General features: G+C 47.1%; 1 protein-coding gene across 2 annotated transcripts in view; it reads left to right on the top strand.

Moving 5' to 3' along the window:
- The window catches only part of NAV2 (neuron navigator 2), a 411,604-nt gene that overhangs the window by 379,289 nt on the left and 7,362 nt on the right, over positions 1-24,953 (top strand). For both annotated transcript variants that reach the window (XM_030918125.1, XM_010388179.2), the window contains 10 exons: positions 1,447-1,600; positions 2,767-2,929; positions 3,660-3,760; positions 6,220-6,315; positions 8,140-8,308; positions 12,166-12,401; positions 14,518-14,672; positions 14,915-14,986; positions 16,782-16,978; positions 18,509-18,627. In XM_030918125.1, coding sequence (XP_030773985.1) covers positions 1,447-1,600; positions 2,767-2,929; positions 3,660-3,760; positions 6,220-6,315; positions 8,140-8,308; positions 12,166-12,401; positions 14,518-14,672; positions 14,915-14,986; positions 16,782-16,978; positions 18,509-18,627 — 1,462 coding nt within the window. The remainder of the gene's footprint in view (positions 1-1,446; positions 1,601-2,766; positions 2,930-3,659; positions 3,761-6,219; positions 6,316-8,139; positions 8,309-12,165; positions 12,402-14,517; positions 14,673-14,914; positions 14,987-16,781; positions 16,979-18,508; positions 18,628-24,953) is intronic.

The raw sequence follows: 24,953 nt of genomic DNA, 5'->3' as shown, positions 1-24,953 counted from the left end.
TGCCCCTGAAATATAATTTCATCTCTTTTAACAATTTTATAAATCATTTTCCTTTGGGAAATAAAAGTTCCACACCCTCACCCAGTTTTACAGGTCAGGTTTTGTTTGGCCCCAAACCCATCGCTTGGGTCTTGGAGAGCAGACTCGTGTGATCATTTATTTCTGCAGAGACCACATGCTCATCATCTCCTTTAGACATAATCGGCTTCAGCTTTGTAACTTTATGAACTTGAGAATGCGGGTGTTTGGGGTTGTTTTTCTGTCTTCAGTCCAAGAAATGTCAAAGCTTTCTATTCTGGATCACCCAGTAACCCAGATGCTAAGATCTATGAAACTCACAGAACTATTTTTTTAAGAGAACTATCTTTCTTAACATTGCAATTCATCATGACTTTTATGATCTTCTACTTTGTGCTGATTTGCCAGGTGTTTGGAGAGCAAACCTAAGTAATTAAAGAGCCTAGCCTAGAAGAACCACCTCTTCAGAAAGAGGAACTCAACAGGGTCCCATGGTGACCTTGACCTGGTGTGCAGCAAAGAAGACAATTAGCCAGGCTGTTGCAGAGTTTTCAGATACAACTTTGGCTTGCATATCACACCATCCCGTCTGTTCTCTAACTCCCTGAAGAGGTTTCCCTTCTTGCCCTGAGTGTGTTAAGCAGTGTGGGGGCTGAGGGAACTAAAAAAGGTTGATCTGTCTAGATATTTTTAGGGGAGTGAGTTTTCAGAATGTGATCAGGAACAGATTAACACCTTCCATGCATATCTTTAGGTTTCATCCCCATTTTGGCAAATAAAAATCACCCCTCAGTTGTTTAACAAAGGAATTTCTAATCTTTAAAACAGATAGCTGACCCTGCTTCTCTGAGTCAGTTTGGAACTTAAGGGACGTGGTGTCATGGAAGCTCAGCTGTGTACACATGGTGAGGGAGGGGTTATCAAACTGGAAGGTTACTACTCCCTTTCGCCAGCTCCTGCTTCTCCCTGTATTACTGGAATTTTGCTGAAAGGCACACCAAAGCCATTCTGATTGTCCGAGCTCGGCAAAGAAAGAATGTAGAGAATGAAATCTTGTCTCTAAAAAAAATGAAAATAAAATTTAAAAAGTGAAACCGCAAGAGGCAGGAAAAGAGTGAAAGAAAAAAATAGGAACAAAGAAAAAGGACAACAAATTCAAAACAATACGGTAAATGTTAATCCAACTATATTAACAATGATTTTAAACATCAGTGGTCTAAATAAACCAATTTAAAGAAGAAAAAAAAAAGAATGTAGAGAAGGAATAAAATCTGTTTTCAGGTGTTTTTGGTATTATCACCTCCAGGAAGCACCAGGCAGCTGGTTATTCATAGTTAGCGCTAAACAAACCTGATGATTGACGTGGACCAGTGGTCAGTAGGGGACTAAAAGGAGCTGCTTTCATCAGTAACATTCCTCTTTCCCTAGGATTTCTGAATGCATGGATAGTGAAGCTGAGACCGTCATGCAGCTCCGAAATGAGTTGAGAGACAAGGAGATGAAGCTGACGGACATCCGCTTAGAAGCTCTCAGTTCTGCCCACCAGCTGGACCAGCTCCGGGAGGCCATGAACAGGATGCAGGTGAGAGCTCAGGAGCATGGGCTGAGCTCAAGGCTGTCTATGAAGGAGCTCCCAGAGGCTGCTCTCCACTAAGCCCTAAGGGCTACATCAGAATCTGGTGGCAGCCCTCGCTTTCCCAGCCTCTATCTCTTTTCAGTCCCTCCCACACATTGCTCAAAGACCAATCTTTTGGAAGAATAAGAGTACCCGTGCCCTTCCTTTACATAATACTTTTAGTGACTCCTCTGGTGCCTATGGCATGTGGTGCAGTTTTCTTCACCTGGCCTTCAAGGCCTTCTACAGGGTCCTTTCCACTGTTAATCCACACCAGCTCCTCTTCCCAGAATCTACTCACCAACCAGATGGAGTTGCTGACTGCCATCTTTGCATCTCTCTTTCATATCGTTCTCTCCACTGGGAATATTCCTCTGCACGTCCAAATTAGACCCTTCCCTTAATGCTCGGCCTGATGCCTGTCCAAGTCTTGCAGCCGGAGAGTTAGTGCCCTCATCTGAATCTTCTTGTAGATTCGTTCTTACAGTCCCTCCCACCTTCTGCCATGGAGTGAAGACATTTGGGTCTTCTGGGCTTTTTGCATACCTTTCTCTGGACATAGCACCAATACCTTGCACATTGTAGGTTCTTCATGAATATTCATAGAATGAAAGATACCTCTGGAGTCTGCCAGGACCTTAATGGAGTCAGTTTTCCCAAAGGAGGTTCCCTGAAACACTCATTCTGTGAGAAGCTCTATGAAAGGAGAACTCCTTAATCAAATACGTTTGGAAAATTCTGCATACCATGTGCCTCTGTTCCATTCATGGCGTAGAGGAACTCATTAAACGTTCTGAGAAGTCCTGCAGGAAAGAAGCCTGTAAAAGCCAGAGTTGCACAAACCTCTTAGATCATAAGACTCTTTTTCACTTAACCCTCAAGCAGCAGACTCTGGGAAGCATTTCAGAGGTCTTTTCAAAGGCCTGTTCTCTGAGTGGATGGACCTCCCCTGCCAGCATGTCTTGTGTCTACAGCAGGGGCAGCAAACACTGCTGAATCTCTCTGAGGGTGTTGTTCGCCTTGGGTGGGAGACCAGCCTGGTTTCTGCAGGGAACTTTCAGATCCTTCCTTCAGAAAAATCTTGTTCACATTACTTCCGCCTACTAAGTGAGCTTCTCCATTACTCTTTGCAGAGTGAAATAGAGAAGCTGAAAGCTGAGAATGATCGGCTGAAGTCAGAGTCTCAAGGCAGTGGCTGCAGCCGGGCTCCTTCCCAAGTGTCCATCTCTGCCTCCCCAAGGCAGTCCATGGGCCTCTCCCAGCACAGCTTGAACCTCACTGAGTCAACCAGCCTGGGTGAGTGGCCTACAGGGTTTGGGGGCAGGACTGGACCTAGAGCTGGCACCCTGATCTCTAAGTGAGAGCCCCAAAATAAGCAGACCAACAGATCAAACGGAGAGGCAACAGGCGTGTGTGCACTTGGGCTGTGTATGTGTCTGGGTGTGAGTCTGCTACCAACATGAGCCCAGCCGTTAGACTGCTCTCATGCTTTGCTCCAGCACCCCAAATTCTCCAAGCCCTGAGCTTGGATACCCTCGCCCACCATGCTGAGTTCTGTTTGATCCATTTTAAGAGGCTGACCTGCAAGCTGAATGTTGTACACAAACCCCATAGTAGCAGGTCCCAGTCGGGGCAGTGGCTTGGTCTATGATCTTCCTGTCTTCAGGATGGATTCCAGGCTGGCGCAACCATCAGTGAACACAATCTAGGTTTTCTTTGTAAGCATATTAAGGCTGATGCTTTTATTTTGTATCCATGATGCTGCTGTTGCTGTTGTTTTGGTTGAGTCTCTCCCTCGCACTTCCATCCGGCAAGGTGCATTGTCAGCCTGCTGGTTCCTTGGTTGGTCCACCATTGGTTTCTGTGACTGCATTCTCCATTTTGCCCTCTCCTCTTCCCCTACCCCCCACCCACCCCCTGCACCCTGACACCTGTTTGTCCCACTGCTGTGCCAACCAGCAGCGGGGGTGTCAGGAAGCTTTGCTGTCCCCATGTGCCTAAGGCTGTTGATGTTTTCCATTCGCAGACATGTTGCTGGATGACACTGGTGAATGCTCGGCTCGGAAGGAAGGAGGCAGGCATGTTAAGATAGTTGTCAGCTTTCAGGAGGAAATGAAGTGGAAGGAGGTTAGTTGGATCCCTTTCCCTGCTCTGCCTGTCCCTCCCCCAGGTAGAACTACCTAGCTTAGTGATCTAATTGTAAAACCTGTATCACCTCAGAGCCTAAGGTGATTTGGAAATACTACTAACGCTTCTCTTAACTAACCATAATTAATCCCTTGCAGCATTTTGACACAAGTAAAGTGTGCGAATGGCATTTCCCTTTCTCGTATGCTTGAAAGTCTAATAAAGAATACTAAAAATGGTCCCACGTTTCACTTTCATGTAATTAACTAAGCGCTAACATCCATTGGAAAAGGCCTTTCTGAATGTAATATATTCCCAAAGCACTGCAGAGGCAGCTACGCACATATAGCATGTAAGGTACAGAAATAAGCTGACCACATGCAGCAGACCAAGAGCACCAGTTTTATCGGTCATCAGTCATCAAGAGTAGACATCTTGGTAGACATCAAGAGATGGAGATGCCAAGCCCTGGGAGCTTGCAGGTGACCGAAGACAGAGCTGGTGGGGCATCCTGACTCACCAAGGCTGGAGAATCTGAATTTTCCTAGTATGGTTTCTGTTCACTTCCAAAGTCTAGGAACTTCCAGAGTCTATACCACTGCCAGAGACTATTTTGGGATGGAGGCTAGAGTTGACATTGAAAGTTGAATTTTAGCCAGTGATTAAAACCCAGTGATGCTTTGAATGACTATCTCTCGAATAAATGTGGAAAGGCCTCATGAGTCACCATTGAGTTCCCTTGAGTTTTTTGTTTGTTATTTCTTAGTATTTCTAGCCAACGTGCTATTGTAGTTTCAGACAGCTAGCGAACCCGCAGAACAAAGCAGGTACAGCCAAACCTTTCTTAGGGGATTCCACTTTGTGGCTGGCTTGCTAGCCTCACGATAGGGGGTAAGCTCAGGATTTTGGCACTTCCATTAGCATCATCTAGCCTTGAAAGATACAATAGATAGTTCCATTTTCAAAACGTAGCTAGTGGAGTGATGGACTATCAGGAGAAACTCATTCTTTTTTTTTTTTTTTTTTTGGAGACAGAGTCTTGCTCTGTCACCTAGAATGCAGTGGTGTTATCTTGGCTCACTGCAGCCTCCGCCTCCTGGGTTCAAGTGATTCTTCTTCTGCCTCAGCCTCTCGAGTAGCTGGGACTACAGGTGCCCACCACCACACCCGGCTAGTTCTTTTTGTATTTTTAGTAGAGACGGGGTTTCACCATATTGGCCAGGCTGGTCTCCAACTCCTGACCTTGTGATCCACCCGCCTCAGCCTCCCAAAGTGCTGGGATTACAGGCGTGAACCGCCGTGCCCTGCTGAGACACTCATTCTTACAGTAAATGCAGGTATACCTTGTGGACTGTTTATTCTAGTGATTGTCAATATGAACAGATAGAGCATACATTTTACAAAAGTTTACAAATCACCTTCAAAAGTTATATTATTCTGCATCACTACAGCATCCAGGTGAGGTTGGTTGACCAGGGATTATTATCCTCATGATATAATTAAGAAACCCAAGACCCCAAGGGTTACTTATTTGAGGCCAGGGACAAGTGGTTGGGTCAGATCATCTCACTGCAAGACTGGTGCTCTTTTCTCTGCTGATTTTGCTTAGCTGCCATATGTCACCTCCCCCACCCCTGCCCAACCACACTCCTGACTCTACGTCCTTATGAGCATGTAAGGTATTTAAAACCCAATAGATATGGCATGTTCTATCAGCTTTTCTTTTATCAGTGTGGTCTGATTAGCTGCCACTATGCAAAGCCCTGTGAACAGAGGTGCAAAAGAGTTAGAAAAAGATTGTTTTGAGAGTATTCTTCCCGGAGTTTGATTAGTTTTCTGAGTTGCACGTTTTGAGTTTTAACAAGAAGAAAAACAGTAAATGTTATTTAAAAACAAGAAAGAAGAAAAAATAGAAACACATTTTGTCCTGACAATGTTTAAGATCTAGTAAGGAGATAAACTTGATATGCAAAAATAAGACAGAAATACCTAAAACTAAATATAAATTAGTACCAGATATATCATTATATAAGTTATGTACAGAATTGCCGAAGCAGTTTAAGCTCTGAGCCTGATGGAGTTAATCAATGAAGTCTTCCTGGAAGAGGTGAGTTTGTAAGCAAGGTTTGAAAAGACAGAGATGTTAGACAGGTATGGAGAGTTCCGGAAGAGGAATACGTGATTTATGCCCTGTCTGACACATTTACTTAGCAGAAGGTTCCATATTCCAGAGAGGAAATCCTCTCTTCCTGACTCTTGGTCTGCTGTTTTAGCAGTAAAGCAGGGAAAGGTATTAAGACTATTACTTCCACCTAAGTTATACCTGGTATTAATACAAATAGGACTTTTATTCCCCTCTCAAACCATTGGCGGAGTTCTAAGGCAACCTGAGTCCTCTGCTGAACTGAGTCAGAAAAGATCCACCTGGTTTTCACCTGTGTACATTTCCTTACCCTTAGGATTCCAGACCACACCTCTTTCTTATTGGCTGCATTGGAGTTAGTGGCAAGACGAAGTGGGATGTGCTCGATGGGGTGGTTAGACGGCTGTTCAAAGTAAGTGTTTCAAGATGGCGGCTACAGCAAAATACCTAACACGGGCATCCGGGCCTGGGGAGGCAAAGAGAGGTTGATGTCTTGAGCTTGGCCATTTCTCAGACCTGTGCCCTTCCCTACATCTTTATGTTGCTGGAACTTGTTCCCTGGCCCTCAAGGGAATGGAAGGATGATGGTAAGTACAGACTGGTGATGGGCCAAATTCTTTCCATCTGCCCTTTACAGTGGTGGGCCAGCTAGTGAGTGTGACTTAAGCAACTCTTTGATCCTCTCACAGTGAATTGCTAATGTTCAACTCTCTTTTCACCTTAGAATTGTGTCTTAGGACATATGTTTTGGAGTATGTAATCTGTGGCCAGGGCTTGGACATCAGATTTCTAGCCTTCATTTTGGGGGATTTGATCTGATTTGCCTGGTATGCTGTGCCACCACTTCAGAGTCTTTGATTTGTTTTACGAGTGACATTAATGTCTGATCGATGGCCAGGCTCAAGGATGTTGCCATACTTATTTCTCTATTCTTTTTAATCACATCATTAGATTGGGTGTTTGCCACAGGATAAATAACTAATGAGTACCAAGGTGAACCTTGCAACACATGGTGATTTGAAGGAAGCTTTTGGTACATTTTTTCTATTGTCCTGAAGTAAGTCAACAATTATAAGTGCTCATTAATCATATTCCCTGAGTAGTTATAATAGCCCACGTTTTTTGTGCCAGAGACTATGCCAAGCCCCTTATATTACCCCATTTAAAGGTGAAGAAAGTGAAGGTCAGATTGGGCTGTTCAAGGTCATGGATCTAGAATTAGACCACGTTGATCTAGTTTAGTTGGTCTGACGTCAACTCCTAACTTAACTATTACGTTGGTGCAAAAGTGATTGCACCAACATAGTTACTTTTGCAACAGCCTAACAGTACACTGTAGTTTCTTTCTAATAGCTAGATCCAAGTAGCCTCATACAGAGAAAATTCTGGTTTTTGACTGGAGATTGTTCCCCATCCTGGTAAGCCAGCCTGTAGAAATGAGACCAGAGAAGATGTATGAATGGCTTAGGATGGACCGATTCTCCTACCTAGGCCAAAAACATATCTCTGGTGATGGGCAGTTGGGACATCCTTGAATTAGAATACCAGTCTGGGCTGAAAAGAGGCACATTGGCATCATAGTAAGTGAGGAAATGAGACCATGTAAGGCCTATTACTGGGATTCCACCGAAGTCGTCGTGCAGTCACCTCCTAGTACATGGACCTTAGTTCTACATTTACTAACCTAAAACCTTTTGTTCACTCAACTAAGAGGGAATACTTTCCAAATTAAACACACATTTTCCTTCTCAAAGATCTAGAGCTGATTTTTGCGAGCAGCCTGCATTTTAATCTCTTTGTATGATCTTTGAGCCAAAAGAAGGGAATGGAAGAGAGATTTCCTGTCAAAATTACTTTTTCGTGAATTTTCCAGCACCATTCATAGGCCCTGATGTCTTCAAGATTTCAGTTGAACTTAGGAAAAGCAGCCTGGCTTTTCCGTGCTTGGTTCATCCAGACTAAACGTTCACAACCTTGTTAGGGGTTTTTTTTTTTTTTTTGTTTTGTTTTGTTTTCCCACTCCTAACCAAATAAATCTGTATTTTAAGAGGCCTGTGGTACTTGGGCATTATCCCCTTAGAAAGTCAGTTCTTCTCCCCCTCATCCCACAGCTCAATTTCAACTCAGACATCTGAGAAAGAAGAGAAGATGATCATAAATCACCCAATGAAAACATGAGTCATGGGCAGATTTTAGCCACATCTTTGATAGAGTCTTTATTTTTTATTTTTTCCAGGAATACATCATTCATGTCGACCCAGTGAGTCAGCTAGGGCTGAATTCAGACAGTGTTCTTGGCTACAGCATTGGAGAAATCAAGCGCAGCAACACTTCCGAAACACCAGAGCTGCTTCCTTGTGGCTATCTGGTTGGAGAGAACACAACCATCTCAGTGACTGTGAAAGGTAATTGAGCTGGTTGCAGAGGTCGGAGCTTTCAGGAATTACAGTTTTCATTTTGTGACTTGGCAGAGGCACTTGTGGCCACAGTTTTCTTTGTGCATATGTTTGTGGGCTGCTTTTCTCCCTTCCAACAGTTACTCTACGCAAGTTGAACCGTCTTTTGCTTTTTCAATCACCTTAGGAAACAAAATCATTTTAGTTTATTGCTGCAATTATCTAACAAAAGATCCCATTAGCCTTATGACTGTGAGATGATGGAATCCTAATAACCCTGTTGCAACAGGGCTTTACCAATACTGATGAATTACTCTTGCCAGCAAGCTTTGGATGCAATCCCATTCTACAGATGGGAAAACCACGACTTGCTATAGGCTGCAGAAGTCACTCTGAGCATCCTGATGAAACTGCTAAAGCTTGTGCCCACGCATGGTGCTGCTAGAGCTTCCGGTTTCTCATTACCTAGTGATATTAAGCCCCAGGCCAGTGCATTCCTTAGAACTCTAGGCCCACAAAGTTCACTCAGGAAAAAAAAAAGCTTCACTGCCAAGCAATTCTGGGAAACTACATCGTTATCCCCATTTGTGTTTGGGGGACAGAAGTGCACTGGTACATCAAAGGCTCTGTCATTCAGTGTCCTAACTCCTGCTGTTAAAAAGGCTGTTTAGGCTGGGCGCGGTGGCTCACGCCTGTAATCCCAGCACTTTGGGAGGCCGAGGTGGGTGGATCACCTGAGGTTGGGAGTTCGAGACCAGCCTGACCAACATGAAGAAACCCTGTCTCTACTAAACATACAAAAAATTGCCTGGGCATGGTGGCACACATCTATAATCCCAGCTACTAGAGAGGCCGAGGCAGGAGAATCCTTTGAACCTGGGAGGCAGAGGTTGCGGTGAGCCGAGATCATGCCATTGCACTCCAGCCTGGGCAACAGGAGTGAAACTCCATCTCAAAAAAAAAAAAAAAAAAAAAAAAGACTTTAGTCCAATCTGTCCCAAATTTATTTGATTGTAAAACCGCATCATTTCCTATATGTTATAGATCACCTGAATATAGACTTTCATAAATACTCTACTAGGCTCATTCTTTGTGTTGTCCCATTTCTTTCTTCCCTGAAAGGCCCTCCTCTTGACAGCAGTTTTGCAGTTGTTTGACGCAAGATGTATTTCTTGGTTGGTAGAGTTTCCAGAAGCACCCCACCATTTTCCATCAGCAGGAATTAAGATCTTGCTCTGCAGGTGACAAGTGGTACATACTGCTTGAGCCTCACACAGCCTTCTGCTGGCAAGTGAAATGCCACAATAGCGCCCTTGGGCTATAAGTGACAGAAACAGACTCAAAAGTAGCTAAGAGTAAAAAGGAAATGTATGGGCTCATGGCCCTGGGCAATCCAGGAGCATACCTCAAGCACAGCTGGATCCAGGTGCTCAGACAGTGAATCAGGACAAGGCCTGCCTCAGTGTTGCCGGTCACGGCTGTGCTTATTTATTGAATTCTTTGCACGTGGTTGATGAAAGGGCCCCTGGTAGCCCAATTCCTTCTTCTAGCTTAGGAACCTGAAGGAAAGAGGGATTTTGCGGAAAATGTAACAGATAATTCCTAGGGATGACTCTGGCCCACTATAAGTCAAATGCCTGTCACTGAGTTGGTCATTGTGACTAGGGAGAGGATTTGTCCGAGCCTGCTCACAAGCCTATCCCTTTGGGTGGATGGAGGAGCTGGATTGGTTCCACTTGAACCACCAGGAATGAGCTCCCCATGGGAAAGAAGAGTTCTACCATGAGGGGAAGCAGGAAGGAGTACCAGACACACTGGAATGATCGTCCTCAACAAGAACCCTTTCAGGAGAGCCTTTTATGTCCTGGGTTCAAATTGCATTTCATCCCTCCTGTCAAGCGTGCCTTGTTCACTTGCTGGTTTTACAGGTGAGCATTACAAAGGACTGAGGGGTAAAAGGAATGGCCTATTGCTGAGACCAGGCCAAGCCTCTCTAGAAAGTAACAAGACTACCTGCCTCTAGTGGAGCATGCCACCCCTCTGCAGACCCTGATCCGTCGCTGCAGTCAACACATCAAGTTTCAGCACCTCAAGGGATCAGCTCGGTTTATTTTTCAGTGATACCTGACTCTTCTCTTTCCTAGAGTACTTAAAACTTATGACTTCAAGGCACTAAAAACCACTCAAAGATTTGAGCTGAAAGAGTTGTCTGAGCTGCAGTGATTCACTTCAGTGGTACCAGGGGAAGGGGGTTCGACTTTGCATTTCCTGAAGTGAGCTCATCGGCAAAATAATCACTCCCTGTGGGGTTTATGGCAGAAGACTGAACTAGAACAGTATATATATATATATATACAGAGAGGGTGTTCCAGTGGTTTTTTTCCTGTGTTTATTAATATTAAATTTAGAGACCCTACACCCCATACTTTGCATTGAGGTTTGAGCAAGTGTACGCTACATCAAGCTCAGTAGCAGGAAAATGTTAGGCTTGTCCCTAGCAGATAAGGTATCTGGGGGCCTTTGTCATGTTCATTCTGGAAGAGTCACTGCATTTAGGGGTTACGTGATTGGGGGAAGACTGGAAACAAACATATAGATGCTTTGGGAGTATCTGCTAGCAGTGACTGAGTATGTAGAAGGAATTTGCTATTACAAAATAGTAAATACTCTTCCGTTTACTTTTCATTAATTCTGCTGTTTTCTTGAGAGTAACTTTTATTTTATTTTATTTTATTTTATTTTTTTTGAGACGGAGTCTCGCTCTGTCACCCAGGCTGGAGTGCAGTGGCCGGATCTCAGCTCACTGCAAGCTCTGCCTCGCGGGTTCACACCATTCTCCTGCCTCAGCCTCCCGAGTAGCTGGGACTACAGGCGCCCGCCAGGTCGCCTGGCTAGTTTTTTGTATTTTTAGTAGAGACGGGGTTTCACCATGTTAGCCAGGATGGTCTTGATCTCCTGACCTTGTGATCCGCCCGTCTCGGCCTCCCAAAGTGCTGGGATTACAGGCTTGAGCCACTGCGCCCGGCCGAGAGTAACTTTTAAACAATGACCTGAGGTTCTGGACAGCCAACCTTGGATGGATCTTCTCTTAGAGACAGTATCCAAAAGATACCTCTTGTGAAGCCAACCACCTTGATTGATGACCTTGTCCAAAATAGGAAAGGGAAAGGATAAGTTTCCACTTGATGTTGTTGAGGACCAAGAGTCCCAGCTAACAACATTTCAGGCTTTCGGGCTAGGTCTGCCAGTATTCACATTCCAGAATCAAATGATCCCGCCTTGCATTCTTCTTCCTTTTAAAGATAAAAGTACTGTTGCCTTCATGGCACGTCTTAGTGTGGATAGCAGTGGTACCTGGCATGTGGGAGGGAGCAGGGTGAAGAGGCAACCTCAGGGTTGTGATAGACAGGACTCAGGTTTGGTTTGGGCAGATGCCATAGGTATAGTATACATAGCATATGTATAGTAAATATATATATATGTGTGTGTATATATGTGTGTGTGTGTGTGTGTGTGTGTGTGTAGTAAGTATAGTAAATCCAGACAGGCAAATAGAGCCCAGAGCATTATGAATTCTGCAGAGGACAGATGGGGACTGAGAGCCCAAATGTTCAAGGTGAGTTTGAGTCTGAGAAGTTAGCCAAGACAGGAGACAGAAGCACGTGGCTTTGATGAACAGGGAGGTGACTTCCTAGAGCAGCAGCACTTTGCTGTCAGCTTCCAGTGTCCCTGGGTGTGCAGGAATCTCAGATGAGTAGACTGCGAGGAAAGGAATAACCTCAGGTCTTGGCAGTCCCAGTTAGGCAAGCACAGAGAGCCACCTTTTCTACAGGACTTCAGATGCTTCCTGTCTCTCCCAAATGCAGGGCTCGCAGAAAACAGCCTGGACTCACTGGTGTTTGAGTCCTTGATTCCCAAGCCCATCCTGCAGCGCTACGTCTCCCTCCTGATAGAGCACCGTCGGATCATTCTCTCTGGCCCCAGCGGCACTGGGAAAACCTACCTGGCCAATCGGCTGTCTGAGTATGTGGTGCTTCGAGAGGGACGGGAGTTGACAGACGGGGTTATCGCCACTTTTAACGTGGACCATAAGTCCAGCAAGGTGAGGAGGTCATTCTGAGTCTGCTGTATTTTTTGACCCTTTCGAAACTGATGATATCATCAGGCTAGTGCCTGATGGGAAAACAGCTTTTCCTATCAGCTCTCCTTGGGTGGTTTTAGAAAGCCCAGTGAAGGAGATCCAGAGGGCGCTAGCGGAAAGGAAGGCTCCACTCCGATCATCCCAGTAGGAAATTCCATCTGTGGTTAAGCCGATCGAGCTCATTTATGATGCTCAGTCCTGGTAGTTCTTTAATGTTATGCAAGATACATCTGTTGCAGTTTACCAAGAAGTTATCATGTGTGTACTGGGTGTTACTGATTTTCCAAAATAAAATATTTTTGGAACAATAATGACAACACCATTAACAAAAATAACAATAATAAAAACGATAGAAACCCACATTTATGGACTGCTTGTCCCATCGCCAGCAAACACCTTCTCACGGCAATACCTTCAAGGGAGTAGTTGTCGCCATCCCCATTTTGCAGAGAAGGAAGCAGAGGTTTAAAGTAGATTGGTCCTGTGCCTAAGACCACTCAGATGGTACTAAGTGGTAGAACTGAAGCTCGAGTCAAAGTCTTGGACTCTAGAGCCCTGTGGCCAGCAAATAGGTTAGATCCTGCTTCACAGTGAGCAATGGAAACCAGTTTGAATGGAGCCCGACCTGGTCCCAGCTGAGAGTTGGAAAGTGCTTTCTCAGACCTGTTCATTCATGCATTAGTGAGCGCTGATGGATAATTGACTCTAGCTGGCCCTGTGCAGAGGGGCCTGAGGATCAAAGGTGATTGGAAATGACTCCTTGGCCTTAAGGATCACCTGGTGTGCTTGAAGACACAGGTTCCCAGACCTCGCTTGATGATCTGTTTCACTAGGTTGTTTGAGGCTGGGCATCTGCACCATCTACAAGCTCCCCAAGTAACTTGATGTAGGTGCAGGACAAGAGAGACGTGCCCAGAGCCCTTCTGTTGAGAGCCTTTGTGTGAGTTAGGGAACTTCTCCTGGGACCAGTAAGTGAAGGCTCTGCAGGCATGAGGAGCCATGTGCCTGGGGCCCAGAGATCACGGTGAAGAGGGACTAAAAGAACTAGTCACTTTAAAAGGTGGGCTTTTTCTACTGCTAACAAGTCATATTTTGACTTAAAATGGAGGCCCAGGGTGGGCGGGTGCTGGTAGAAGAGGGAGAAGATGTTAGCCCCTGAGCAAGCAGGCTCGCATCTAAGACAGGCCAGTGTGGTGAAGATACTGACTGGAGCAGGAACCCAGGTCTGACCCATGGCCACTGCTTACCCACTGTGCACTCTCAGGCCAGGCACCTGATCGTACCATGCCTCAGCTTCTCCATCTGTAAAATGGAGGTAATCATACTACTCACCTTCTAAGTTACTGTGGGACTACAGAAGTTCCTGTGTGTAAGGCTCTTAAAGCCCTGCCTGGCTCTAAGTGATGCCAGCTATCATTATGATGACAGTAATGGCAGGCAGCCATGCTAGGTTCTCTGCCAGCTCCTTACCTTGCCATTTCAGCCTTTTCCACAGATGCACCATTATTCTTCCTCTTCCATTTTTGACATGCATCCCTTACCCCAGGCATGCAGGGCTGTGTTCTAGTCCCTGCTGAGCCAATGCCCCACCCATTCTCCAAGGTTAAATCCAAAGCCTGCCCTTTCAGCAGGATTTCCCCAAGCCCGGTGCATGTAGACTCGTCTCCCCTGTGCTGTGTGTTGTGTCTGCCACAGCACTACTCAGCATGACTTAAGTGTGTATCTGGCTCCTCTGCTGCTCTAATGTGTAGAGGGCTTCTGTGTATGTAGCTCTCAGGCCACGTACATACAGAGTACAGTGCTGTGCTTTTACCCCAGGCTTAAGGTTTTCAGTCACCAGGTGAATACTGACTGGAAGGCAGGACCCAGTCCTAACTCATCCCATGCCCATTCTGCATCCCCTGAGCACCAAGCCAATGCCCTGTAATAGGCAGGCACCCGGAATGTGTTCACAGCGCAGCATCATGAAGGGCTTTTCCACCTCCACTGGCCTGGGTGAGGCAAAGACCCTGAGCAGTGTGTCTTCACTGAGTACATTCACCAACTTGTTCTCCTTCGGCCTTCCTGGCCACCATAGGAATTGCGCCAGTACCTGTCCAACCTTGCTGACCAGTGCAACAGTGAGAACAATGCTGTGGACATGCCCCTCGTCATCATCCTGGACAACCTACACCACGTGAGCTCTCTGGGCGAGATCTTCAACGGGCTGCTCAACTGCAAGTACCACAAATGGTAAAGGCTGGTTCTGGACCTCATAGCCCCCAGGAGAGAGTGCTGCCACCTTATGGGGCACTGTGCACACAGGCGGCCCAGGGCCAGTGTGGGAGTGAAGCTGTGCACACACATAGGGTTGGGAGGGGGAGGCGGCTAGCTGTCCACCGGCCTGGAAGCACAGGGCCACGGGCCTCTGTGACCACCTTGTTCTCTAGTGTGACTTGAACTCACAGCTGTCTTTTCCTTTATTTTACCCACAGCCCTTACATAATTGGCACAATGAACCAGGCTACCTCTTCGACTCCCAACCTGCAGCTTCACCATAACTTCAGGTCAGTTTTCCCTTCCTTTCCCTTGTCCAGTTACCCTATGAAATCACAAAGAGGGAAGGCAAGAAGGGGCGAGTAGAGACGCCTGCGTTGAGTATGCATTGTACACTAGGTATTGTTAAGCATTTTTCTCAGCTTAATCCATTTAATTTAATTAATACTTCAGCCTCAAGTAATTACATTTACCACTCTCCGTTTACAAATGGGAAACTGAGGCCCAGAGACTTAAGTGACTTGGGTGAGGTCACACACTGGTCAGTGGCAGAGTGGAACTTGCACTCAAGTCTCTGCCTCTGAGTCCTGCTGTCACAGGGTCAAAGGGGCAGCTCTGGAAGGGACTGCAGGTGACCCTGCTGCCCTCTTGTTACCAGTGACGTCTCTCTGTCCCAAGTGAACATGAGCAATGGCAGCTTTTACCTAAAATGTCTCCACCTAACTGGGCCTGTGGGCCCTCGAGTCCCAGCTGCTGTGACTCCCTGCCAGCTTGTCGTCCCTGCCCCGCTGCCATAGCACCATGCTGGTGCTCTCTCACGGCCAGGGTGTGGGAAGGACTGTTCTCCTTGGTTGTGCTAGGTTGCACTGCTGCCTGATTGACATCGCCAAACACCACTTGCCCCATATAATGAATCTCAGTTGACTTCACCTCTCCTGCCTGGGTCCTTAGAGGTGGATGTGAAGCTGTCTCCTGGGCTGGGAACCCCGGCTCATTTTCACTGGCCATTCTGCGGGCATCTCTGAGGGAGATCTATTGAAAGTGGGTCTGAATGTAATTACCAGAGAAATGTTGACTCCTCCAGCACACTGAGAGCATGGCTCACCCTGCATTTAGGCTGTCCTGGTCTTGTTCATGCTTTCTCCTAACTATCCCTCAAGTCCATCATCCTCCTCTTCCCCCCATCACTGCCCCATCATCACCCAGCACACCATTGCCATCACCTAGTCAGTACGTCTGCTTGCAGCCTCCCCTCTGCACCCTGTAGCCAATCCTCTGCACTGTGGCAGCCAGACCAGCGTGAACATTCTAGAGTGCACATCTGACCATAGAACTCTCATGCTTAAAGTCCTTTAGTAGCTCCAGCTCCCTATGGCCTGCAGAATGAAATCCAGACTCCGTGGGTTGGCAGGTCAAGTCTGAACTTCAGTCACACTAAACTTCTGGTAGTTTCTCCAAACACCCATGCCTTTGCGAAGGCTGCAGCATCACCCCACTCCTGACCCTAACACCTGCTCCTGCCTTTCCTTATGTTGCTGCCCATTAACTGTCCAGTCTCAGCCCAGACATCCCCTCCTCTCAGGAGCCTTCCCTGATTCCCTTAGGCTTCATGATATTTCATTTCTCTCTTTGCCTGTCTGCCTCCTCCACCAAACTGTGAGCTCCTGGGGACCAGGACTGTGTCTTAGTCATAGTGATAGTTCCATAGCGTAGCACAGGGCTTGACACCAAGCACAAGAGGCAGTTTATCTCAGAGGTTACAGCCTAGCTGCTGGAGCCAGGCTTCCTGGTTGCCATCTTAGCTCTTCAGTTAACTAGCTGTTTGGTCCCGGAGGTTACATGACCTGTCTGATCCTTAGCATTTCTGTCTGTAAAATGGAGGTGGTGATAATATCTATGTTAGAGGGTTGCTATGAGGAACTGTGAGTTAATACATAGTTACAATGTTTAGAACTGTTCATTGCATGGCTAATCCAATTTGTTGCATTAGCATATATACCTTCTGTTTCTAACATGCTTTGGTTCCTGAGGTCAGCCATCATTTGGATCACTATCATCTTGAAAAATGTTTCTGACTTCCTCCAGATGGGTGCTTTGTGCCAACCACACGGAGCCTGTGAAGGGTTTCCTTGGCCGGTTCCTGAGGAGGAAGCTCATGGAAACAGAGATCAGCGGGCGGGTGCGCAATATGGAGCTGGTAAAAATCATCGACTGGATTCCCAAGGTCTGGCATCACCTCAACCGCTTCCTGGAGGCTCACAGTTCCTCGGACGTCACCATCGGTGGGTGGGAGACTGGGTTGAGGGGGCGGGCTGGCATCCTCAGGTGCCCATCCTCTGGGCCCTGGCCAGGACAGCACTTTGCAGGCACAGTCAGCAGAAGCTGGACTGTCCATAAAGATAGAAAGGGGGCAGAGGGACAGTCACAGACCAGGCAGACCCCAGATTGCTAGTGGTCTGCAGAAGAGAGATGTGCCCATCCTGGCCCGATGTAGAAACTGCTAGCTCACTAAAGAGCTCCCACCTCAAGGTTCCCCCAAGCTGAAGCTACCCTCAGGTTTGGCTTTGCTTGAAAAATGAAGTTTTACCAGCATTTCTGAAAGCTGGACATTTAGAACAGAGAAAAAAAGATCACTAACCATCCCACCATCTTGACATAATTTTCATTATTTGAGCTAATATTTCTGTCCTTGTTCTTATATATATATATATATATATATATATATTTACGCTTTATGTAGTGGCAATCATAGCATACATATAACATGTTCCTTTTGGCCGGGCATGGTGGCTCCTGCCTGTAATCTCAGTACTTTGTGAGGCCAAGGCAGATGGATCATCTCAGGTTAAGAGTTCGAGACCAGCCTGACCAACATGGTGAAACCGCGTCTCTACTCTAAAAATACAAAAAAATTAGCTGGGTGTGGTGGCATGCACCTGTAATCCCAGCTACTCAAGAGGCTGAGACAGGAGAATCGCGTGAACCCAGGAGGCGGAAGCTGCAGTGAGCTGAGATCGCGCCGTTGCATTCCAGCCTGGGGAACAGAGCTAGACTCCAAAAAAAAAATCCTTTTTCATTTAGCACTATCTCATGAGCATTCTCTGTTGCTACTCAGTTGTTGTTTTGTTTTTGTTTTTGTTTTTTGAGACAGAGTTTCACTCTTGTTGCTCAGGCTGGAGTGCAATGGCGTGATCTCGGCTCACAGCAACCTCCGCCTCCCAGGTTCAAGCGATTCACCTGCCTCAGCCTCCTGAGTAGCTGGGATTACAGGTGCCCGCCACCACACCCAGCTAATTTTTTTGTATTTTTTAGTAGAGAAGGGGTTTCTTCATGTTGGCTAGGCTGATCTCGAACTTCTGACCTCAGGTAATCCACCAGCCTCGGCCTCCCAAAGTGCTGGGATTACAGGCATGAGCCACCACACCCAGCCAATTACTCAGTTTTAAAAATTATTTTTAAAGGCTACAAAATGATTAAATGCAGATGTACCCTCATTTGCTTAACTGTTTATGTTCTTTTAGACTTGTAGTCATGGGCTTCCATTTTTAAAAATCAAGATTAGTAATGCCACGGTGAGCATCTTCCCCATCAAGCCTTTCCTGGAGGAGGGAGACCCCCAGGTGGAATCAGGGATCAGAGTGTCCTTCTGTGTGCCCACCATCCAGGGCTAGTATATCTGTGTCCAGGCCTCAGCCCTGCCATCAGAACGTCCAGGGTCCCTCCTGTGAAGGGTGCTCGGACCATGGCTTCACCTGGATGCCCCATCACCCATGCCCATTTGAGTGCTAATGTATTTTCACTGTGGTCTCCAGGCCCCCGGCTCTTCCTGTCATGCCCCATCGATGTGGACGGCTCGAGAGTGTGGTTCACCGACTTGTGGAACTACTCCATTATCCCCTATCTCCTGGAAGCCGTCAGAGAAGGACTCCAGGTGAGAAGACACCCCTGCTGGCTTCCTCGAAGCTGAGGGGGACTGTACTGGTGACCAGATGAGTTGTCTTTATCTCCTCCTCCAGGAATCTGACTGACATGGGGTGACAACCCCTCGCCTGGGAAGTCATCAGTCTAGCACAGTGTAAGGACACCTGGCTGCAAGTCCTGGCTCTGCCACCCATTAGCGCTGTGACCCCAGGCCAGCTGGTTAGCCTGTCTGTCCTCAGAGCCCTCATTGATATTCTGCCACCAAGAGTTTGTTGCAAGGATGAAACAAAAGTGCTCAGCATCGTGAGTGCGTGAGAAGTAGAACCATATACATGTGTAGTACTTCACAGTTTGCGAAATATTCTCCTATCTGCCTTTTGGGTTAAGCCTTGGATTAGTCGTGGAACTTGGACAGAAATTTGGTTTTTTACTCCATTTTTAAGAGAAAAAAATGAGGCTCAAAGAGAATAAATGATGTGCTTAAGGTTACAAAAGGGAAACTTGAAAGGTCTGTGATTTGAATCCATGCCTTCTGGGTCAAATTCCAGGTTCTTAGCCCTGAGGCTGGTGGCACTCTTTCCCTGACATCAGCACCCCTACCCTCTTAGGGGCCCATAAGGCTGCCAGTTCCTCCTGCCTGGCAGCAGTTGGAAAGCATAAATTCTTTTTTTTTTTTTTTTTTTTAGACAGTCTTGTTCTGTCACTCAGACTGGAGTACAGTGGCACAATCTCAGCTCACTGCAACCTCCACCTCCTGGGTTCAAGCAGTTCTCATACCTCAGCCTCCCAAGTAGCTGGGATTATAGGCATGTGCTACCAGCCCGGAAAGCACAAATTCTTACTTCTCACTTAACCCAGGGTTTAAATGGAAGCTTACCATTAATTTGGAACTCGGGATAGTTTTATTGTTGAGCCTGGAGGCAGCTCAACAAGGCTGCCTAAGAAGTTTTGTAGGCTTTTAACACTCACAGTGCATAATTAGCAGACATCACGTGTGGCTGAATAATCCAGAAACCAGTTTGGTAGCCAAGTTTCCAAGAGCTTCTTTGTTTCCTTGGTACTGGACAATGGGAGACACAAGATGCTATCGTAGGCCTGTGGAGGGCTCAGGGACCGGTGTGCACCCACAGGCACGTGTGACAAATGCAATTTAATGGCTGCAGTCAGTGTTTGTCATTTCTCTATATTGGGCTAAACTGAGAAATATTCAACTATTTTCTGTCTATGATTAATAGCAGCAATGATGGTCTTCAGAGGCCTTCAGGACAAAGGGAGCTTGAAAAGGAAAATATTTTGCCTCTTGTGATGCATTTCATTAAACTGGAGCATACGCGTTACAAATTCAAGTCAGCATATTTAATGCAAGTGTATTGTGAAAGCAGGAAAAAAGCAAGAAATTAGGCAACCTTTAGCCAGCCCCAAATCATTAGTTAACAGTGCTCTGTCAACTGTTTCTTTCATACAAGAAGGTATGAATGACTTTAGATCTTTGCAGTGGAATCTCCCTAGGTAGGTAGTCACTGGCCTGGATTAAATTGACCACAATTTAGTCCTTAATCAAATGGTTTTGTTAGTACCACAGACCCAAACAACCACCCAGTCATTCCTATTTTGGGGCCAGTAGAAGCATCTCCTACCTGCTGGATTCTTGCAGTCTGTCTCATTTCAGAAGCCTCTCTCCTCTGTTCTCATTGGCGGTTTCCAGGGAGTGTGATATGCCCAGCACCTCTGGGAAACCCAAGCTGCTTAAGAAAAGCAAAGAGAATTGCAGGCGGATGAGGTGGACTGTTTGCCCCTGATTCCACCTCACCTTCTCCCATTTGCTTCATCTTTGCTCTCAATATTGTCTTCTGGTATAGGAAGGGGAGTGAACCTCAGAGTCACTGGGAGGAACTCATGGGCTCTGCTGAATAAAGGCCTCCTCTGCCCTGGGAGGCATTAACCCGGAAGTAGGGAGGCTTTCTGTGCTCCAGCCGTGAGCTGCACTTGAGCAAGCCCCTCACTGGTTACCAGTGGATGGCGGTGCCAAGGCCCTGCTCCTTTGGACCGGAACCTAAAAGAAGGCTTTCGGGGCATGGCTGGAAAGGAACTCCCCTTCCCACCTAGGAGAGGTTGCTGATTTAGCTGATCATAGAGGAGCATTAGGTGTCCTTCCCAGCATGAGAAAGTGAGGCCCCAGCAATCTGGGGCAGGAAGCAGAGACATGCTCCAATCTCAAGACTCACCAGTTCAGTGTGAGGCAGGAAAAGTCATCACTGCTTTGTGCTTTGAGGTCATTTGAAGGTTAGCCTTTCAAGAGTACAGAGCTGCAAAGGGAGGCGGCCAGAGTTTGCATCCCACTAAGTGGCTCAAAAGTGAGTCACTATGCCCCAAACCTGTGACCTCGCCATCCTGATGAACCCAGGAGACCGTATAGACTCTGCGGATTCCTGGGGAAGCTTGCTGTGTTCTTCATGCCTCTGGTTTTGAAGGAACATTTGGTGATGTTTTTTGAGGGCCTGCTACTTGCCAGGCACTATTAGGGGCCTGACGTGCATGATCTCATTTAGTTCTGACAGCCCGGTGAGTCTCTTACAGATGAGGAAACTGAGGCTCACGGACGTTCTTGCCCCTTACCAAGTCCCCTCAACAGGGTAAGATGGAGTGAGCGTTGGTGCCCAGGACTAGTTGGCTCCTGGCTACTTCTGTTATTTTCAGCTATCCTGAGGACCCCCATCACTCCACTGAAAAGCCTCAGGTGGCTTGGGAAACCAAATACTGAATTTTATAGAGTGGAGTTCCCCTTATTATTTCATTTGACAAAAGGATTCTTTTATTTTTAAAAGAATTAAAATTCCGTACTCTCCTTTGTGTTACTTTGAGTACACGCCTACTCTAGGGTCACCTGCCCCTCACCTAACCCGGGTAAGTGGCCATGAAGTGAGCATGTTGCAGTTCAAAGTGAGTCATCCCTTGGCCCAGGTTCTAGTCTGAGAAGAGGTGGAGTCCCTCGAATGGGTTCTGACAGGGCTGCCATGCACCAGGAGCTGGGATGCAGGGCTGCCCATGGTAGTATGGATTTGGTGGGAACATAAGGAGACCTGCTCTCTTCAGGGGATGAGGATGGCTTCCAGGCAGCCCCTCCTACAGGTACACCCATGCCAGGAGGATACATGATATCGCCCTCTAGTGAGCATAAGGTAGCACTGCAAGGGTGTGTATGTGCGGATACACTTGTGGAACTCCTTGGAGGAGCTTCCTGAATGTGCAGCTGATGCATTCTTCTGTGATGTACACACGCTACCAGGAGCCCCCTGCATCCCTCAGTCAGAAGGCTCACAGTGGCCCAGGTTTTAGTTTTCAGTGTCTCAGCTCCCTGTTGTCCTGCTCCCGTTTTTCCTGACCCAGTAGGGATGCCAGGTTTCTTCCCCTGCCTTAGGGAAAGTGAATGTCCTCGCCTCTGTGTCTGTCTGTCCAACTGTCTCTGCTGCTACCCTCAGGGCCTGCAGTGGAGCTGAGGCACTGTATGATGTTTCCATTGCTTGCCGTGGTTCTTACCCAGCCATTCATCACCCAGACTTGAACATGTCCAGTGACAAGTGAGGAGGCTTGTAAAAATATTTTCTGTTCTTGCAGATGATGTTAGCGTATACCTAATGTGCATTTGTCTTATGACTCAGTCCTCAGCCCTGCTTCCCTTTGGAGCTGTCATTGGAAACACTTGCCAAAGTGTCTAAAGTCTACAGGGTAACTCAAAAGACCTCTCTGTGCCTAGGGCAGGCCTGGTTCCTGCAGGGAACAGGAACAGTGCAGGGTGAGTGCGGGGGCATTTATCAGATTATCCAGCCTGCTCTGAAACCCCAGACAGGTCTCCTGTCTCTTGGCCTTGGGTTATCCATCTATAAATTGACAAGTTTGGACTAGAAGAGTGTTTTTTTAGGCTGGTTTCTATGAAGCCCCCAATATACTCAGTTGAGGACCAGAGATGAAGAGCAAATGTTTGAAAACCACGGTGCCAGGTAATCTCTGAGGACAGGTTCGGCTCCAGGAGTTCTAGCCTCTGTGATTCTGCAGCCCTGAGCATGTCCTCATCCAGGCTGTAGGGTGGAGACAGAAGCAGTAGCCGTCATAGAAGCAGTAGCTGTGAGGGTTTGGTTCAGCCTCATGTGAGGTCTGGCTTGAGAAATGCAGCCCAGTTTCCACAGGGAAAGACCTCAGAGGGAGAAACTTCTCAAAACTGCACAAATGGTTCTAGTCTGGAGCAGCCTTCTTCTGCTCCAAATATCCCACTTTTGTGTTCTCTTCTGCCCTGAGACACATGCCCATGTACACACAAATGCATGCCCCTCACACGATTCCTTCCTGCTCACGCAATAATTGCCTTTCAAATGCCAGAGTGAGTTCCTAGGCCTGAGACTCACTCCTGCCCCAGGTTAAGGAAGACTTAGCAACAGACTGGGCCAGAACATGGGACGGGAGGAGTGCTGGTGTCTGGGAAGGCAATGAGTCATAGGAGGCTGCGTGACTTAAGCAGAGGGGGTGATATCCACAAACACAGAGAGATTGGCCCGTCTGAGAAGGGGCAGGGTGGGCAGCTTCCCTGACAGAAATCATACTTAGAGGTCCCAGTTGGCACAGACGGTCAAGGGAGCATGGGCACCGCTGGCGGGGACAATGAGCCCAGCAGGCTGACACACTGATATCTGGCCAACAGCCTGCTCTGCGTCTCCCTGCTCTGGGTCTGGCTGAGTCACGTGGCTCTAACTGATAGAGTTGTTCCAGGTGGTGTCAGTCAGGAGGGGTGGGGAGGATAAAGGCCTGGCAAAGGAAGTTGAAGTTCTAGGTTCAAATCGGGCCCTGCCCGACAACCTTTCTCAGCAGGCTCTGCTCTTTGGGCCTTGATTGGCCCATCTGGTAAATGAGGGGGTGGGGCTAGGTGGCCCCAGCTCCTTCCCCTTGGAAAGAAGTGGTTTTGTTGGTTCAGAGCCCAGCTTTGCACTGTTGTCAGCACCTTGCTCTCTGTACCCTCTCCACTGCAGGATTCCCGGGAGGGCAGGGGGAGCAGGCAGACAGCCAGCCATGGCCACCCTAGAGACACACTGCAGCCGTGGTGGCCCACAGGACTCTTTAGTCTCTGTGCCTCAAGGCCCCCTGCAGAGTCCTCTTTGCAGAACTACAGGCGACGCTGCCCTGGCTGTGAGCATGTCCTGCCACATGGACCAAGTGGGCCAAACTAGTGGGCCATGGAATTGAACACACTTAATTTCCAATTCTGGCGTCTCTCCTCCTTGGGCCTGTTTCCTCGTCTGTAAATCACGGGCAGTAGTACTTCCTCTTGGAGTTACCCGGTGGTTAAGCAAGGTATTTGTAAAGCATTTCTCACAGTGCCTGGCGCACAGTCAGCTGCAAGATGTGGTGGTATTAAAGGAGAAAGATATAAAGCCTACACCTAGCTGTGTAATATGCAGAGCCTCACACCGGGAAGGGTCCAGTCTAGGTTTCTGTTCTTTAAGGAATGTATTTCTTGAAATTGCTAGTAATGGTCACTAAAATCATTTTACCATTAGATAATTGAGGCTTAACAAAAGGAGCTTGGAGGCATGGTGTTGATCTTACTATAAAATTAAGTGATAATATAGTTTACTGTTTTAAGAGCCAATTAGCTATAATGGAATTTTGAGACACACATGACAAGGGAGAAGTCCTCATAATTTCACTGCCTATGTGCAGCCTCTTTTAGCAATTTGCTGCTTTGAAAAGGAGCAGTGCTTCTATATAGGGGCTGTGAGAGTCAGACCCATTTCAAGAAATGGGGTTTTATTGAGCCAGGACCAGCCCAGCACAGTGCCTCACACCTATAATCCCAGACCTTTGGAAGACCAAGGCACGAGGATTGCTTGAGCCCAGAAGTTTGAGACCAGTCTGGGCAACAGATAGAGATCCCATCTCTTGAAAAAAAAATATTGTTTTAAAAATTAGCCAGACATGGTGGCACGCAAGCAGTCTCAGCTACTTGGGAGGCTGAGGCAGGAGGATCACTTGAGCCTGGGAGATTGAGGCCACAGGGAGAGTGATCATGCCACTGTACTCCAGCCTGAGCAACATTGCACAACCTTGTCTCAATACAAAATAAAAATAAATATTGAGCCAGGGTCATTGTGACCTCTGCCTGCAGTGTTGATGCCCAGCACCCAAGGTATGTAGGCGGTATTCTTTGGGTAGATGCATCCAGTGGAGTACTAGAGCTGGCTCTTAAAAGCTGGTAGCACCTCTTTCCAACTCCACATCCAGTGACATCATGTCAGTGGTTTGAAATCAGTCATGGTGGGATTGTACCATGGAAGTCAGCAAATGCTT

The sequence above is a fragment of the Rhinopithecus roxellana genome, chromosome 15 (assembly GCF_007565055.1).
Source record: "Rhinopithecus roxellana isolate Shanxi Qingling chromosome 15, ASM756505v1, whole genome shotgun sequence".
Taxonomy (NCBI): domain Eukaryota; kingdom Metazoa; phylum Chordata; class Mammalia; order Primates; family Cercopithecidae; genus Rhinopithecus; species Rhinopithecus roxellana.
This window is presented reverse-complemented; position numbering and strand designations above follow the sequence as displayed.